We start from the raw sequence: 17,242 nt of genomic DNA, 5'->3' as shown, positions 1-17,242 counted from the left end.
AGTCTTGTCATATCGTTGATTATTGGCGATTATATTAAAAAGTCACACAATAAAGTCAATAGTCAGGAACCTATCAATGCATAAAAAAGAGTGATTCGCCTTCGATTAAGTACGTTATTACGGTCTACCCATATGTTTATTTAATATCTCTATTGTATGTCCACGCTGCATATTATGTAGATACACAGGAACAGAGGTTCCGCGAGTTTGTAAGAAAAGTACAGTAGAATCACGGGCAACAGCATTACAAAAAGCCGCGCGTTTCATTTATTGCAGCATAAAGCACAGAATTATAACTCAACTAATACCGATAAGGGATAAAGAGATTTTTCGATTACTCTAATATAAGTAAGTAATAAGATTTAGATCATCATTTAAAACATTTACAAATCACAAAGGTCAAATAAGGATACAAATTACAAGTAACATTGTGTTATCAAATGTAATTATATCAATATAATGATAATACAGTTTAATAATCCAACAAACATAAAAGCTTTGATCTTTATTGAGCAGGTTAAGAAAAGGTGAAGAGGAACATTTAAATGACAGAAGGAAGCAAAGGTAGAATCCTCTGACTGCTGAAACGTTGAAATTCAAAAGAATTGTTAAAGAACATTTGTGTGGTAAACGTTATAGTTATAAACGTAGTATAACATAAATTATTTCTTAATGATACCATAGACTGGGCATGGAGCAAACGCCCTCAGGCTATTTAATTATACATTGAAGTGTACGACATATTATTGTAACTTAATTAAGAAAAAATGCACGCAGAACGTCTTGCGCCAATCCTCTTAGGTCTGAGGCACACTATTTCGAATGAATGGTAGTTTTTAACGTTCAATAAGTGATTTTAAGCCTTATTAAAAATATAAATATTTGAATTTGAATAACTAATTGCAACAACACTTTCTAAACGTCACGAAGCTACGCTTGCTAGCTTCGTAAAGGGGCTTTGACAAGGGGAGAAGAACGAATAAGAAACTCCAAGCCCATATTTGAAATCATATGATAACAAAATTGCTTAGCCTACTTAATATGATACTACATATACTATTTTGCTTGGCCTGCACAGAACTAGTCAAGAACCATGCATTATTATCTTCTATATGATACTGAGCCTTCTTTTTTAAAGAAACTTTACTATATTTCTTAGATTTGTGCTCAGTGAATCCTAGTACCTACATTGTCTGGTATTTTATTGCTAAATTGAAAACCTTGGGGCTTGGACTCTTTGTAACACTAGCTAACCTATTAGGTACATAGATCATACAGTTTAGTCTTTCTTCTTGAAATTTTCGGGAATTCAGTAATGTTTTTTCTTAAATACCTACATTAAATTTATATATATTATGCCTTTAGGATGGAACTGGAAGGGACTAATTTGGGATGTATATCAACTTGAAATTTTCCCGAAGCGAGTCATTTGATGATTTAAGCCCATATATGCGCCATCTATCAGTTGTGTTTGTAAGCTTGTCGAGTTTGTTATGGGTCTGAATTTTGAACAAAATCACGACATAATATCAGCAAATCTCAATACAAAAATGTCTGAATCGTTGATTGCACTGTTTTTTCAAGGTGCAGCGCGGTTTTAAAATTTTATATAATGTGGTCCGTGACTTTTTTAGAGGTAAATTTACGTATTTAGACCCCGAAACTGGCCCCACATGTCGGACTCGGGTGACACTTACATAGCTTTTCGGCGAAAACGGGAACGGCCTAAGAGACGCTTCACGGCCGCGGAGAGTCACCCGACAGGACTCAAATCATGGAACGGAAGTCAATTCATAATAGACAACTATTGCTGTAAGATGGCCTTCGGGCTCTGAAAAGAACGTGGGCAAATATCTAACAGGGTTCTTTCTTTTAAATAAAATATTGTTACAATATAATATGAGTGTGATCACTGCATTCCCAATCTGTGGTATCACTGAGGCATTTATCATCTTTACCAATATAACATTTTATTCTTTCAAATTTGTTTTGTACATTTTCTGGGATGTTGTATAAGCTTATACATCACTCAACAACAAAAAATTTAGTAAAGCGACTTAAGGAAGTAGGAGTAAAAAGTTATTTGTTGCTGGCATGTTTGCTTGTCTTGCTCGCCTCATCAATTTATTTTTTCTATTTAATTCAGTCCTGCTTGCTGATTATATTATTATAACTAAATAGATTAAAAGTGCTTTTTATAAACTGTTAATGTTTACCTATGTGAATTCCGATTCTAGAAGACTGTCATAAAACACTATAAAAGGTGAAATCAAATACCATTAATAATGTGTAAAATTATTCAACATAATAATACAATTTATTGAATTTTATCTAACTATATATAACTGTATTTGCATAGATCTATGATAATCCTTCACGTTTCTTCCATTCTTCTTTGAGAATTGCCTTTTTCTTCTTTTTATATTCAGCTCTCTTTACTCTTTTCTCTTCTATTCTCCTTTTCTGTACTGCAACACTGTCTTCACCATTCATAATATCATCGAGTTTGGATATCAGCATTTCTCTTGCATTTTTTCTGTTTTCATCTTGACATCTACTGTTGTGACATTTTATAACAATCCCTGAAATTCAGTTATTGTGAGAATATTATAAAATGCCAGTCGACCACCTAAGTACTGTATAGAACTGTCACAGGCTCGCTTGTAGTTAGTCTTTTACTCAACTCTTTTACTATTTCTTTTATTTTTGCATAGACTCAAAACATATTAGAATATTGACAAACAAAATGTAGATGACAGAGGAACCTATGTAATGGAAATACAGCAAATATGAAAAGTTAGCATAGGTAATGTTACTGTAACCAATTTTGATTGACAAATCATAAACAATCAGCCGCACTTGGCATCAGCTCCTTGATGTTTTGAATATGAAACCATTAGCTAACACACAGATTCAAAAATCAAAATTGGTCACACATTATTTGGCTGTCAGGTTGTCTAGACTAGTAATAATAATATTGACACACTTTTTACACAAATTATCTTGCCTCAAGTTAAGCATATATAGCCCGTGTTATGGGTTACAAGACAATGATATATTTAATTCAATATACTTACTTAAACATACATAAATAAATTTAAACATCCATGACTCGGAAACAAACATCCATATTCATCATATAAATGCTTGCACCTACCGGGATTTGAACCCGGGACCTCTAGCTTAGTAGGTAGGATCGCTAACCACTCGGCTATACAGGTCGTCATCAGGCTATACTAGTATACTTAAAAAAAATTGCTGTCATTGATATTAGTGGAATAGAATAATGGATAGAAAAACAAAATAAGTTTAATGGTTTTCTTAACACAGTTACCTGTTGGCTTATGAGATAGAACAACACAGTTGGCATTTTTATTAACAGCTGAACCACCAGGGCCACTTCCCCTCACAAAATGCTCTTCTAAATCGTTTTCATTAATCTTTGGAACCTTTGAGTAATCTATAGTATGCTTGGAAGCCGTGAATGTTGACTGAAAAGTTCTACAATATAGTCTAAATCTGGAGAACATTTTATACAATTGAACCTCTTCTCAATAAAGCTTCTCCTTTCTGAAATAAATTAATAATAACTAGGTATATAATACAATACGTAACAAGATTGTAGCAGTACAAAAATAATAAAACGTTTTATATAATAGTCAATAGTTTCTTACCCTATAGGCATGTGTTATCTCATCTAAATTTGTTAGGGTCTTATTATTCTTAAATTCAGCAGCAACCCTTCTTTTGTAATATTGAGCATCAGTTAATGTAATAGTCTTAGAATATTGTAACATAGATTTATACAATTTTAATACTTCATTTCTAGTTATCGACATTATAATAAACAAACCCTTCAAATAACAATTTTATTATAATTTTACAATAAGTAATTCGAAGTTGTAATTTTAACTTTCAGTTTCATCTCCAATCACTATAATCCACAGGTGGTCCACAATCTATTGACCATTCAACATCAACAATATTGAATTTAATAATGATTTATGAATCGCTATACGTAAAATACTATTTCAAACTACAGTCAAATCACTGCACGTTTCATAGATACTAAATATTTCGTACGTCTGTGATATTTCGGTGTATTTACATCCTCTTTGCAATAAATTCAAAATTAGTAATAATTATTACGTAGACCGTACTAGGTACTAACTACCACAGAGTAGTTTTACATATGCCTACTTGTTACCCATGTGGGAATCAACTATCAAATTTTCTCTCTAACAATGTACTCACATTTCCAAAATTGGCATAAGATCTTCACTGATGCTGCAAAAACAGACATGAGTCCGTCTGGTGTTGCAATTTGGAATCCCTCGACTAGAATTATACTTAGTAATCGGTGCCGATCTGTCACTTATGTTTTAACTGGGGAATCATTTGCCATCCTTGAAGCAATTTTAATTGTTACGTCTCATTGCAGGAACACTTCTACTCTAATAGTTGCCTTCAATCAATACTATAGAATCCATTTAAATCGAAAAGTCAGTTTTCAATTATACTCAAAATAAGAGAATCATTGAGAGTGCTTTGACTCGAGTGAACGACCTTAATATTAACCTAGTTTTAGCTTTGATTCCAGGTCATTCAGGCGTCCTCGGTAATGAAAATAAAGATTCCTGTGCAAGGTCAGCTAATCCAAACAGGTTCCCCCCAATATTCTGAAATTTTATCTCATGAATTGCGCACCATCCTAATACGCAAGATGTATGAGAGTTGGGCCAATATATGGCAAGTATCCAAAAATTTGAAAAGGTACTTTTTGTGAAGAATTCCAACCTGAAATACCTCTAAAACCTTGGTTTTCCAAATTTAAGATTCCCGATAAAACAGTAATGTTGCGTAGCAACCCTTCGAAGTATATGGCGAGAGTTGTCAAACTTCAATACATTGTTAATTTCAACAGCTCCGTCAGCAATACTCGTAGCTCAGCGGAAAAGTGTTTACTTTAGACGCTGTAGACCCGGGTTCGATACATCTACCAGTGTATGGATTTTTTTGGGTTTTGTAAAGTTAAAGGAAATTTCTAGTAAGTTCAGGTTCAAATCGAACAGAAAAAAAAGGGATGGAAAATGTGTAAGCAGGATAAAAATAGTTAAAAGAATTTTCTAGTACAATTTAAATTTAAAGATGGAATGGGAGAATCATTTTGAAAGTAGAACGGATCCGGGGGTATATCAGCCGTACTAAGCGTGGCCTACGGCAGTTCTAGTTCTGACTCGAAAGTGTAAAGAAGAAGAAGAAAAGAAGAAGTAGTGAAAAGTGAAAGTGTTCCAAGAGGAAGAAGATAGAAGAGACTTAGTGTTCGGTGCGGTGTGACGCGTTGAAGGTACGCCGCCCACAAGAGGAACAGCGGCAGACCGGCGAAGTGCAGGTTCAGAAAAAGTGAACGCAAATAAAGACTCGTTCCTATAAGCGGAGTATTATTTAAAATCCCTGACCCACTCCCGTGTCAGTAATATCAACTGTTTGTCGTGTAACCGCGCTTACACTCCATCATTTTTAGCTAAACTTAGGATTAGAGTAAACTTTCTTTGTGAATGTGACCTATATGAAGGAAATGTGGATCATTTGCTCTTCAATTGTCCTTTAATGCAATCTTCTTTGTACAGTTTTTTAGCTGATGAAGTTCCCAGCCCAACTTCCTATTTATTTTTTCCTGTCCTTTATTTTGTGTAATTATATACTCAAATACTATAATATACTATATACTTATTTTTAATAATTTAAGTCTAACAATATGTATATTTGTTTCAGGTATAAAATAAGAAAATAAAACTTGTTTCAATCTTTAGCACTGATCATGACTGTACTGTATTCATTAGAATTAGAATACAATTCAATACCGTAAGGTAAGCTTGCCAGCTTGGTGGTCTACTGACATTGGCTAACATGTGGTATACCTGCCACAGTAGAAAAAATAGAATCGTAATAGAATAGATTAGAGAAGTGTAGTCAGTTTTGAACGTAGTGGTTATATTCTCTTTAGTCAGTTTTATTACAATACACCTATTTAATTATTGACCATACAAAAATAGCATTAATATTCAAAATTGAGGAATATATATTTAGGATTTGAACCCGGGACCTGTGTCAGTGTGATAATTAATATAATATGACAATTTTATATACATGTCCATGTGGAGACTGTTAGTCGGTTCACTAAGTCTGACCATCAATTTCATGAAAGCTACTTCGCGAATCTTATAGAGAGGACGCCTCATCAATTTCAACGACGATTTCCCGAAGTTACTTTTCAAATAGTCTGTATGCGACTTATTTACTTGTAAAAATGTAGGTAAACTTTGTAATATATCTGTACTTTAAAGATAGATTTTGTTAACATTAACGGGATTTCCCTTCCCTAACATAATAATTTATCATACCTACCTATTATAACAATATTATCTATACATTTTATACGTAAGTGTTTAAAGAATATTGTATTGTTGTATATATTATATTATATCTAAGTATTCAGTGTTTTTAAGTTTGTTACATGTATGTTTAAAGTGGTGTAACGGTTTTTAAAATGATACGCAATAACAAACATCCACTGGATAGTGGTCTACAAAACATAAATCTAGATACTATTTTTAAGATGCAAAATGATTTAGAACCATATGATATTATATCATTAGTTTTTCTATTGTATGAGGTGCCTGAAACTGCATTGCAACGATTACTTGTTTATCAAAGATCATCAAAGAATGTGGAAAACGACAATATCAGTTTATTATTAAATTGGGTTACTCACTCACAGAATCGCCCTACATGGAAATATGAGCTTCTGGAAGCCTTGTGTATCTGCCGACTTTATCGCATCATTAAAAGATTAGGCTTTGATGTTGATGTTGTGAAACAACACTATCACCCAAATAATATATTAATCACAAGCAATGTGCATCCTGGAAAAAAGTTGCTTTATCGATTATGTGAGAATATAACAGCAGAGAATTTAGATAAACTTAAGAAATCTTTACTATCTTTTGATATAGATACAATAGAATATGAAAGCTGTGAATTAATATTTCTTGAGTTAATGTCTAGAAAGTTAATTATTTTACCCCAGCCTCATAATTTACATGAAAACAAAGTTGACTTTGGCTGCCTGCCTGAGATACTTAAACGATTTCCGGAGTTAAATGATTACACTTCCTATCTCATTGACATGCAAGATTCTTTTGACTATGACAATGCCATTGGGCACTCAAACACAAATATTAATGTGACAAAAAAATCACAGTTGGTAATAGAAAAATCAACATGTGAAAAGGAGAGCAATGATGCATTTGATTTACTAAATCAATTGGTTGATGAAAATATTTCATATGAATTCAAATCAGATAATATAGAAAATTATAAGGATGCATACTCAATCAAAAATACAGAAAGGGTGGGTGTATGCTGTATTATTAATCAGAATGAGTTCTATCCATTAAAACAGAGCATTGAAAATAAAATGATCACAAATCTAGAAACCCGCCATGGCTCCACTAAAGATAAAAATGCTTTAGAAAAAATCATGAAATTACTTAATTTTGAGGTCAAATCTGCTACAAATTTAGACCATAAGCAGATGTTTACATTTATAAGAGATGTTATCAAAGATTTTGTCATAGAAGATGACAGTATCTTTATTTTATGTGTTTTGTCACATGGTGTAAGGGGCTGTATCTTTACTGCAGACTCAGTTCAAGTAAAAATTGAAGATATACAAAAACTGCTAGATTCAGATATTGGTGAAAAGTTGCATGGAAAACCTAAAGTTCTTATAGTCCAGGCCTGTCAAGTTGATGTGGAGCCTGAAAACAACAGAAATAGATTTGTTGCAGATGGCCCTTCAACAACTGAGTTTCTTAGAAAATCAGATTTCCTAATTTACTGGGCGACAGCGCCTGAATATAAGGCCTATAGAAATGAAGAGGCAGGCTCTATATTTATTCAAATTTTATGCATAATGCTCAAAAAGTTAGCAAACAAGGAACATTTATATGACATATTTACTAAAGTGACACATATTGTAACAAAAATCTGTACTAAGATACAAAAGGCACAAGTACCAATATTTGAATCTACACTAAGAAAAAAACTGTATTTGAAAATGAATTGACCACTGTGCCAAGGCTATGAATAAGATTAATGTGTCGTAACAGCTAAACCTTCTCGGTTATTGTAGTAACACAATGTCTTCCCATTCATAGACTAAAATAAAAAAGTGCTAATGGACAAATTTTTAGATTTAGTCATTGACATACTATAAACAACTAGACTCACAATCACACTTTTAATAGGAGGCTTTGAATACACTCCCATTCTTGTTGTTTATTATATGTCAATGGATGGATCTAAAAAAACAAATTGCTTACTAGCCCTAGGCTAGATTGTAAAGAAAACAATAAAAAGTATTATTGTAAAATATCTGTCTAGGATAATACATATACTTAGATAAAACTTTTTAGTAATTTAGCTGGTAACTAGATATTGGTAAGCTTTGATGTTTGATAACCAGGCTGAAGATAAAAGTGTAGTGATCAAGAAAGATGTCCAATTACTGGTAAAAACATTTCTTGTTTACAATTTGAATTAAGAATATTTTTACTCAGTAAATGCAGTTTCAGGTTTGCTTGATCAGAAATGAAATGAAATGAAATGATTTATTTGTATGAATCGTGGTAACATAGTTGTTAACAATAAATTGGTGTACTGCACAATTCGCCAATATATCAGCAGAAAAAAGTTTAATACTTGTTTACAATAATTTACTGCTTTTTATTGATAATATTAGGTGCTAATATTTTAGATGCCTTCTAGTGTTCTTACCATTCTTACTTTGTATATTTACTAATGTATGTGAATCCAAAAGATGTGTATAATAATATGTATTATCTTGTGCTTTTGAGTAATGGATTTCATTCTCAAATGTAGTAGGGAACAGAATGTGGGTTAATCTATCCGTTAGCCAGATTTTAAAAATTGAACAATTGATAGATTGCTATTAGATATTGCTTTTATACTCTCATAATAATTACAGTGATAATTTATGTAAATCTTCTAGAGGTTGTTTTGGTAACTAATTTACTTCATCACATTTTGTTTGAGACTGATAGGTCTACTCATAATTATCCATATTATTTAATAATCCTTTATTGCTGCTATTTACAGTATATTATAAAATATTTTAATTCACATAAGCATCCTCCAGCTTCTTCCATATATTCTTTGCTTTCCAAATAGCACTTGTTTTTATAATACTGTATTGCCTTCCCACAACTTTCTGCCCTCATCATCTTCATCTTGTGGTTGGTAGTTATTACAATTTTGTCTAGTTTTTCCTGCTGTCTCTTCTCATAGTTCTGGCCATCACCATTAGAGCTGTCTTATTTCTGTAAATGACCACCACTTTGTTATGAGACTTATTTCACCTGCTCTTTAACAGTCTGTCAGTGTATCATGCTTCTTGCTCTGTTGAATCTGATAGGTGGTACTATAATAAAACAAGAAATTCTAACCTCAATATTTGTTGACATAGAAGTAGTTAGATTGACATTTTTATTTTATATACTCAATTCTAAATACCCTGTTATTTCCTACAAAATAATGTTGGAACTTTATAATTTATTACTTAATCATATAAATTTGTGGAAAAAGCAATGAACATGATCATTTTAAAAGTATATTTATCAAATAATAATGTAAAATCATTTTATAATAATAATACCATTTTGTACTTTATTGTATACTTACTTATAATATAATTATAATTTTAAAAGGCCTTCTTTATTCAGAGACACATCTGTTTTTGTGAAATCTAAAACAGCTGCTTCTAGTGCTTTTCTTTCATCATCAGTCTTAAGCTTTGACCACATTAAATCTAAATAGCTCCTTTGATGTTTCTGTATAAACACAAAGCTATGTTTTAATGTTGCACCAACATGGAGAGTTCTTAGTGTAACATCTAATTTCCCAAATTTAGTTAAAAAAGGTAAGGCACTTGTAACAAATTTATGAGGTCCATGTCGACATCTAATTATAGCAATTCTAGTGTTTTCATTACAATACTTGGTAAGTAAACCTGTTCTAACAGCAGCAATACCAAAATCACCATGAAGTTGCTGTATTTTATCCATAAGGGCCTCATGAAATAAGTAAGACTTCAGAGCCAATGGTTTATTTTCTGGAACTTCTGATGAACACACTTCAATTGTAATGTATCTGAAAAAATGTAAGTTTATAGCACCTACTTGGTAAGCAAAGAGTGCTTAGACTCTTTAAAGTAATCATTTATATTTTAGGACATGTACCTATTCTTAAAACGAACCATTCTTTATATCAAATATATTTATTATAATATTTTCACTGTAACGAGCTCTTAATTCTCACTTTTGTTTTTTTTATTGTCACCTTTCTTGGCCTGCACGGTTTGTGCATCAGCCATGCAAAAAGTATAGGAAGTTGATTGAAAGATTGAGATTTGGAAAAGAATCAGGTAAATTTAGTATACAGGCTGTCCCAAAGTTATGGGACATGAAGGGAAAGTACCTTAAATATCGAAGATGGGCTATTTTACTGAAAGAAGACATTATGTTATTTTTAAAAGTTAGTACTTCTGCATTCAAAGATTTTCTAAAAATTACTTGCCTCGTCTGGGAATCGAAACAACTGAAATGTAAAAAAAACACCCCTACTTTTATAATGCCAGTCAAAAGAATGGCCAAAAACTAATAACTCTTCAGTAACATAGTATTTTAAAAGAAAGGAACAAAGTAAAATGAATGTTTTCCTACAATGCCCAAAATAAAACCGGGATTTCCAGAGTTTTATGCAGTGTTATATTTCATCGCACTTTCTATTTCCTCCTTGCATTTGCCTCCACTATTGCCTGTCCTCGACATGACCGCTCCGCTTTTATTTCCTCGCTTTTGTTTATTAAAATTCCTTTTCCTACTTCAATTTCAGTCCTTTTATATAAGTAATATAAATATTGATGTATATAGAATTCTAGCCAGTTTTATTTTTCGTAACAATATAAATTATAACCATTTATGTACTTATACAAGGTGTCCCAAAGCTATGGGACATGAAGGGAAAGTACCTTAAATATCGAAGATAGGCTATTTTACTGAAAGAAGACTTTATTTTATTTTTAAAAGTTAGTAATTCTGCATTCAAAGATTTTCTAAAAATTACTTGCCTCGTCTCGGAATCGAACCGACTTAAATGTAAAAAAAAAACACCCCTACTCTTATGATGCCAATCGAAAGAATGGCCAAAAACTAATGTCTTACGCAAATCGCCAATCTTTTAACGAGTCTGCTGCCTTTTGATTTTTTTATCATTTTATGGTGTATACTCGATATGATATGGCACAATGCTGTTTGTAGCTCACCCACGTTCTCGTATCGTTTTTTGTATAGCATTTCTTTCACGTATCCCCAAAAGAAGAAATCTAATGGTGTAAGGTCCGGGGATCTGGCCGGCCATCTAATCGGTCCATTCGTACCAATCCAAATAAAAATATATGGTTCAGGTCATCCATTCGACAAGTTCGAAAAAATTACTATTCACAATTCCAAATTTCGACAGTTGATCAAGAAAGCAACCGTGGTCCAAATGCTTTCGCGTGATTCTCCTTTTCCTCCATTCTAAGTCTGAGAACCATGGCATTGACTGATTAGTTTAGAATCCTAGCAAATGCTCTGCTCTACCACCTATAGGCTTGCCAGAAGTCAACCCATTCACAATACCCGAAAGGAATATTTTCATAATAATAATCATAGTTATGAGTAATGGTTTGCCATTTCTCCGCATGAAATAGCCTCGTGGGCAACCTAATCAGATTGTACGTTTCCCAAAATGTCAGAGTGACCAGGTACCCAGAAAAATATCACTGTATGGCCTTTTTCATTGTGTGTTTCTAATATATATAATAAAATGGTTAAACTGAGCAGACAGGAATGGAAACCTAGGTAAAGGTTGCAGAGCACTCATAACAACTGAATATTTTTTCTCTCTATGTGACATAAATACAAATCGACTGCTCCTTTTAATTTTTTTTATTTTTTCATTAAAAGCCAATTGAATGGACAATGTCATTCAAGAATGTTAAAAAAAAATAAGAAGTAAAAAAGTGGCGGGAAATAGAATGTATCAAGTAGGTATGTATAACGTTATAGAAGAAACTGATTTTATTCATAAATTATATATAATTTAAGTAAAATATAAATGAATTGTATAAGTAAATGAAAAACCTTAGATGTCGAAGTAAAGTAGTATATGTTATATAAAATTCTAGATTAGCGGACATGAAGCTGTTCCTAGATTATCTCAATTATGAATACAAGGTCATCAAGTCAAGAGCGTATCAACTATCAACTGTTTATGTTTAACAGTATCTTTGTCATAATGTTATATTACTCTAATCAGTAGGTATATCTATATTCTATATTGATATGCACAATAATATAAGTTAATCATTTGTACTACAATACATAATTTCAAATTTGTTAATTGCTGGATATTGTAAATTTAAAAATAAATTGTCTTATTTGGATTCTGTTTTGAGATATGTCTGAATCAATTTACTTTATTGGAGTTGACGTTGGATCCACTAGTGCCCGCGCTGCATTAGTGGATTGCTATGGCCAGGTTATTAAAAGTTCTGCAAGGAATCTTCAGATATGGAGACCCCAAGCAGACTTCTATGAACAATCATCTACTGATATTTGGGAGTCTTGTGTGAATGTCATAAAGGTATGCTGAATAGTCAGATATGAGTTACCTACATGATGTAATTGAATAATAACTAACTATTGGTATTGTTTTCCGAATTAACAGGATGTAATAATTGGTATAAACCCAAAGGAAGTTAAAGGTATTGGTTTTGATGCAACTTGCTCTCTAGTTGCACTAGATAATAATGGTAACCCCTTAAGTGTTAGCCAGTCCAAGATTAATCAGCAAAATATAATTATGTGGATGGATCATCGGGCTCAGGATGAAGCAGACTTCATAAACAAAACTGGTCATGAAATACTGAAATTTGTTGGTGGAAAAGTTAGCTTAGAAATGGAAATTCCAAAGTTAATGTGGCTAAAGAAACACCTGCCTTCACTGTGGACAAAATATGGACATTTTTTTGATCTCCCTGATTTTCTCACATGGAAAGCCACTGGATATGAGTCTCGCTCTATGTGCTCATTAGTTTGCAAATGGAATTATGAATGTTTGTCTAGTGGTAGCCATGGTTGGAACTTGAATTTTCTCAATCAAATAGGATTAGATGATTTAGCAGAAAATAACTTCTGTAAGATTGGTAATAAAGTTTTAATGCCTGGAGAATTCTGTGGTGGGTTGCTTCCTAACATTGCTGATTTGTTGGGTTTGCTGCCAAATACTCCAGTGGCCACATCAATTATTGATGCCCATGCTGGTGGCCTTGGTATGATTGGTACTATGGGAGGTGAAATTGAGCAGGATATGTCAAGTCGTCTTAGCCTCATATGTGGTACATCAACTTGTCATATGGCTGTAAATAACAAACCCATTGAAGTGAAAGGTGTATGGGGTCCATATTTCAGTGCTATGGTGCCAAATTTGTGGCTTAATGAAGCAGGGCAAAGCGCATCTGGAATGTTACTTGATCACATACTATCAAGTCATCCAGCTGGGTCAAAGCTATTACAGAAACTTGAAACTGGCAAGTAAGTGCTTTTTGTAAATATTAGTCATTAATGGTAAAAAATATAATGGGGAATGTGTGTAACATATTCATTCATACTATGTATCTATGTTAAGCCAATGCAAACATGTGTTTCATTCTATACAGACATACTGTCACAACATATTATATAGGTATTATAACTACAGTTTAATAGACTGCTTTTAATGACCTATGTTGACATTTTATTATCTAGTTGAAACAACACTATCGTTGTTGATCAAGTATAATATTATGTGAATTTTATTTACAACATTACAAACTTTTCAACTAAAATTGTCAAGAATAAAAAATATTTATTTTATAGATCTTTAGTACTATATAAATATGCAGGTTCATCTGTAATGAATGTTTACAAAAAGTCTTATTAATAAGAAGTTAAAAATTATCATACTGACAAACAAACAAAGCAATGTTTAATTTTATCATTTAATAACATAACAGCTAGCTAGGTAGTAATTATTAAATGTAGTAGTTAATGACGTTCTATGTATGTATTTGTTATCAAAATCTGGGACGTTGTCTAAATTACATTGTACAAATCGTCCAAAACGAAAACATGAACACAACATGTTACACACTATCGCTATCTCATTTAGGTACATACGCTGACAGCGAATCTAGTGTTTATTAAAGAAATAAGCTGATACCCGCATCTTCGACCGCATTTACGAGCGTAGGTTAACCATAACCGTAGTTAACCATATTAGTTAATGGTGTTCCAATTCTACCACATATATCCAACATTTCATATCAATATGACCTATTGTTCAAAAGACAAAAATAATTGCCACCAGTGAACCCTACCCGGCGCATACTTACGTAATATTCGGACGCAGTAGTCATGCCGTCCTTTATATTTAAGCAAAAATTCATTTCAATTGGGCTAACATTCTTTCTTATATATTAACCCCCTTATTCATAATAGTCTGCTAACTTAAAGCATTGCTAATTCACACTCTGTCTTCTTCTATTGACCTAAGTCAGAATGAGAAAAAACACTCCTTAGCGGCTGTTTAAAGTTAGCGGACCATTATGAATAAGGGGGTAAGTATATAGATATCTATGTATAAAATATGTTATAAAAATTTAATTTAGCACAAGTTATTGCAAGTAACTGCGCCTAATTTTTAATTGGAGTTGTGGCTAAAAATCTAAGTCTATTATCAGTATCTGGTTATTAGGCGGGCAAAATATTAATATATTACGTTACAATGTAGTAACGTTATGTGTATGTAAATAAATTATTGTAAAATTAAGTTTTAATACAATGTCATACCTCATATTTTACAGCTTAAGGATGCATTTACGAAAATTACTTCAAGGGATGGCTAAGTCCAGAAGATTAAGTGATGTAAACTTTTTAACAAAAGATCTTCATGTGTGGCCTGATTTTCATGGGAATCGTTCACCAATAGCAGATCCCAGTCTTACTGGTATGATAGTTGGACTAAAAATTGATAAAAGTGAGGAAAATTTAGCACTACTATATTTGGCAACATTACAAGCTCTAGCTGTGAGTATTTAAAATAAACAAATACAATTAAGTTGTACTGAAAGTCCCAATATTTTTCTTTAGACCATTTCAAACTATACGGTCAATAATTACCGTGATCCTTGAGATCTCTTCAATATTTATTGATGTGTAAAATCTAGATTATTTGTGATCCATTAATATCTGCCCATATATATATATATATATAGTAACTGTGAGCGTGCGTGCTGTCAATATCGTCAGTACGTAATCGATCTTAGTGAAGACGAATGAGTGCGGCTTCACCGTCTTCTATAGAAGAGTCTGAACAATGTAATAACATAGTTCTCAAACATTTTATTCAACTGTTTAAAACTCTACCGGAGATGTCTAATGTAACAAATGCCCACTACTTATAATATAAATGAAATAAAGCACTCGATCGCCTTGTATCTATTTACAAAAGTTAGAAGACAGACATCTCGAGAGAGGTTGTTCGAAAGAAAACAAACAGCCTAAGATGAAATTTCCGTAAATCATTTAAATAAAATTGAAACATCAAAACATTCCAGTATTGCCGAAATTTAGTATAAGGCCAATATGAATGGCAATACAGGCCTTACTTTTATCGTCCATTATTAGGAAACACGTGTCTACTCGGAAGAATGATCGGAATTGTGATGAAAAAATCTTATAATGTTCACATTGCCTGGCCATTAAATAATAAGTTTAATTGTACGATATTACTTTGTAACCATATTTTTTTATGAAAAAAAAAGTCCGCTGAGTTTGTTGTGCCCGTACTTCTCAGGTCTGAGGCATTATTTTTGGAATGATGGGTGATAGTTTTTGACTTTCAATATATTGTGATGTCACATCCTATTTTGAATAAAAATATTTGAATTTGATCTTCTGGAAACTGACATTATTGAAGTCAATAACTATTCAAAATGTAGTAAGACTTGTTGATTCAATATACATATATTGAGGCAGGTATCGTGATATTGGATCGTGATATTTATTGACCGTCTGACTCCTGCTTATACTTAGAGGGATTTACCAAAATAGGTAGGGTTAAACCCTAATATAATATTTATCACGGCAAATCGTCGACCCGTAAGAAACTTGTATCTTGTAAAGATTCATTCTTGAGAAGGTCGCTGTATGGGGTAAAATGCATCTTGTTCAATTTAACCCCTTCAAGTTTGCGCGTTAACCATCAAAAAACTTCATGTGTCATATCACCGCTCTTCGAAAGACGCCGGACCTAATCTTGGGTATCTAATTGTAAATAACTTTCTCAAACTATCATATTTATTTTTGACCTATTGATTTAAAATCTTCACAATTTCTGTGATATTTCTGTTATTGTTCTGGACCTTTAAATTAATAGTCTAATGTATTCCTTTTTTTAGTATGGCACGAGACATATAATTGAAGCCTTAGTACAGGCGGGATATAGACCATTCAAATCTATGCTTATTTGTGGTGGTTTAGCTAAAGATCCACTCTTCATACAAATACAAGCTGACTCAGTTGGAATACCAATACTGAAACCACATGAAAAAGAATCCGTTTTAGTTGGATCGGCTATACTAGGTGCATGCGCATCTCAGTATTTTAACAGTGTCCAATCGGCCATTGAGAACATGGGAGGAAAGGCGGATGCTATTCAGCCAAATAAGAATATAAAATCATTTCATGATAAAAAATTTAATGTTTTCCTTAAAATGTTCCATGATCAGATGCAGTACAGAAATATGATGTGTTAATTATTATAAACTCTAATTAAAATTCAATATTTTTACGGACACTTTTAAGACCTGTGACATCTGGAACCGTGCTTTCCAATAACAGGACGGCTTGGTAAGGATATATAAAAGATAATCCCAATTCCAAATATGCTGAGTGGTGAGTGTCGTTTTCGTGACATTACATTGTTATTTAATTTTGTTAATTTTATTATGATATTATGTAATATGTTGTGTGTGATGAATAAATACTTTATTTCTTGTTAGCGAATGTTATTA

At 32.4% G+C, this 17,242-nt stretch overlaps 3 protein-coding genes and 1 long non-coding RNA gene across 5 annotated transcripts; 2 read left to right on the top strand and 2 right to left on the bottom strand.

The window, feature by feature from the left end:
• Positions 1-2,283: 2,283 nt before the first annotated feature.
• LOC126974878 (mitochondrial translation release factor in rescue) lies at positions 2,284-3,824 on the bottom strand. Its single transcript, XM_050822580.1, has 3 exons — positions 3,675-3,824; positions 3,335-3,570; positions 2,284-2,582 (listed from the first exon to the last, which is right to left on the bottom strand). Exons 2-3 carry the CDS (start codon positions 3,528-3,530, stop codon positions 2,362-2,364), a joined length of 417 nt encoding a protein of 138 aa, XP_050678537.1. The 5' UTR covers positions 3,531-3,570; positions 3,675-3,824; the 3' UTR covers positions 2,284-2,361.
• Positions 3,825-5,986: 2,162 nt separating this feature from the next.
• On the top strand, positions 5,987-9,790 carry LOC126974865 (caspase-8-like). Its single transcript, XM_050822560.1, has one exon. It carries the CDS (start codon positions 6,551-6,553, stop codon positions 8,129-8,131), a length of 1,581 nt encoding a protein of 526 aa, XP_050678517.1. The 5' UTR covers positions 5,987-6,550; the 3' UTR covers positions 8,132-9,790.
• On the bottom strand, positions 9,785-15,159 carry LOC126974879 (uncharacterized). The gene is made up of 3 exons (XR_007731586.1): positions 15,018-15,159; positions 10,094-10,233; positions 9,785-9,914 (listed from the first exon to the last, which is right to left on the bottom strand). It is a non-coding gene; the product is annotated as an uncharacterized LOC126974879 (long non-coding RNA).
• LOC126974862 (FGGY carbohydrate kinase domain-containing protein-like) lies at positions 12,076-17,242 on the top strand. 2 transcript variants are annotated; one of them, XM_050822555.1, is made up of 6 exons: positions 12,076-12,176; positions 12,314-12,443; positions 12,584-12,771; positions 12,856-13,721; positions 15,032-15,254; positions 16,628-17,242. In XM_050822555.1, the coding sequence occupies exons 3-6, from the start codon at positions 12,586-12,588 to the stop codon at positions 16,982-16,984; spliced, it is 1,632 nt and encodes a 543-aa protein (XP_050678512.1). In that variant the 5' UTR covers positions 12,076-12,176; positions 12,314-12,443; positions 12,584-12,585; the 3' UTR covers positions 16,985-17,242. The 2 variants fall into 2 exon arrangements, with proteins under 2 accessions (XP_050678512.1, XP_050678513.1); XM_050822556.1 differs by having other exon boundaries at positions 12,314-12,447.

This window comes from Leptidea sinapis, chromosome 34 (genome assembly GCF_905404315.1).
Source record: "Leptidea sinapis chromosome 34, ilLepSina1.1, whole genome shotgun sequence".
Taxonomy (NCBI): Eukaryota; Metazoa; Arthropoda; class Insecta; order Lepidoptera; family Pieridae; genus Leptidea; species Leptidea sinapis.
This window is presented reverse-complemented; position numbering and strand designations above follow the sequence as displayed.

Bases quoted from the DNA above. Each gene is read 5' to 3' on its own strand.
- LOC126974865 (XM_050822560.1), top strand. From the start codon at position 6,551: ATGATACGCAATAACAAACATCCACTGGATAGTGGTCTACAAAACATA.
- LOC126974862 (XM_050822555.1), top strand. From the start codon at position 12,586: ATGTCTGAATCAATTTACTTTATTGGAGTTGACGTTGGATCCACTAGT. The intron at 12,772-12,855 runs GTATGCTGAATA...CCGAATTAACAG, and splicing joins CTTGTGTGAATGTCATAAAG to GATGTAATAATTGGTATAAA. The intron at 13,722-15,031 runs GTAAGTGCTTTT...CATATTTTACAG, and splicing joins CAGAAACTTGAAACTGGCAA to CTTAAGGATGCATTTACGAA.
- LOC126974878 (XM_050822580.1), bottom strand. From the start codon at position 3,530: ATGTTCTCCAGATTTAGACTATATTGTAGAACTTTTCAGTCAACATTC. The intron at 2,583-3,334 runs GTAACTGTGTTA...ACTGAATTTCAG, and splicing joins TCTATCTCATAAGCCAACAG to GGATTGTTATAAAATGTCAC.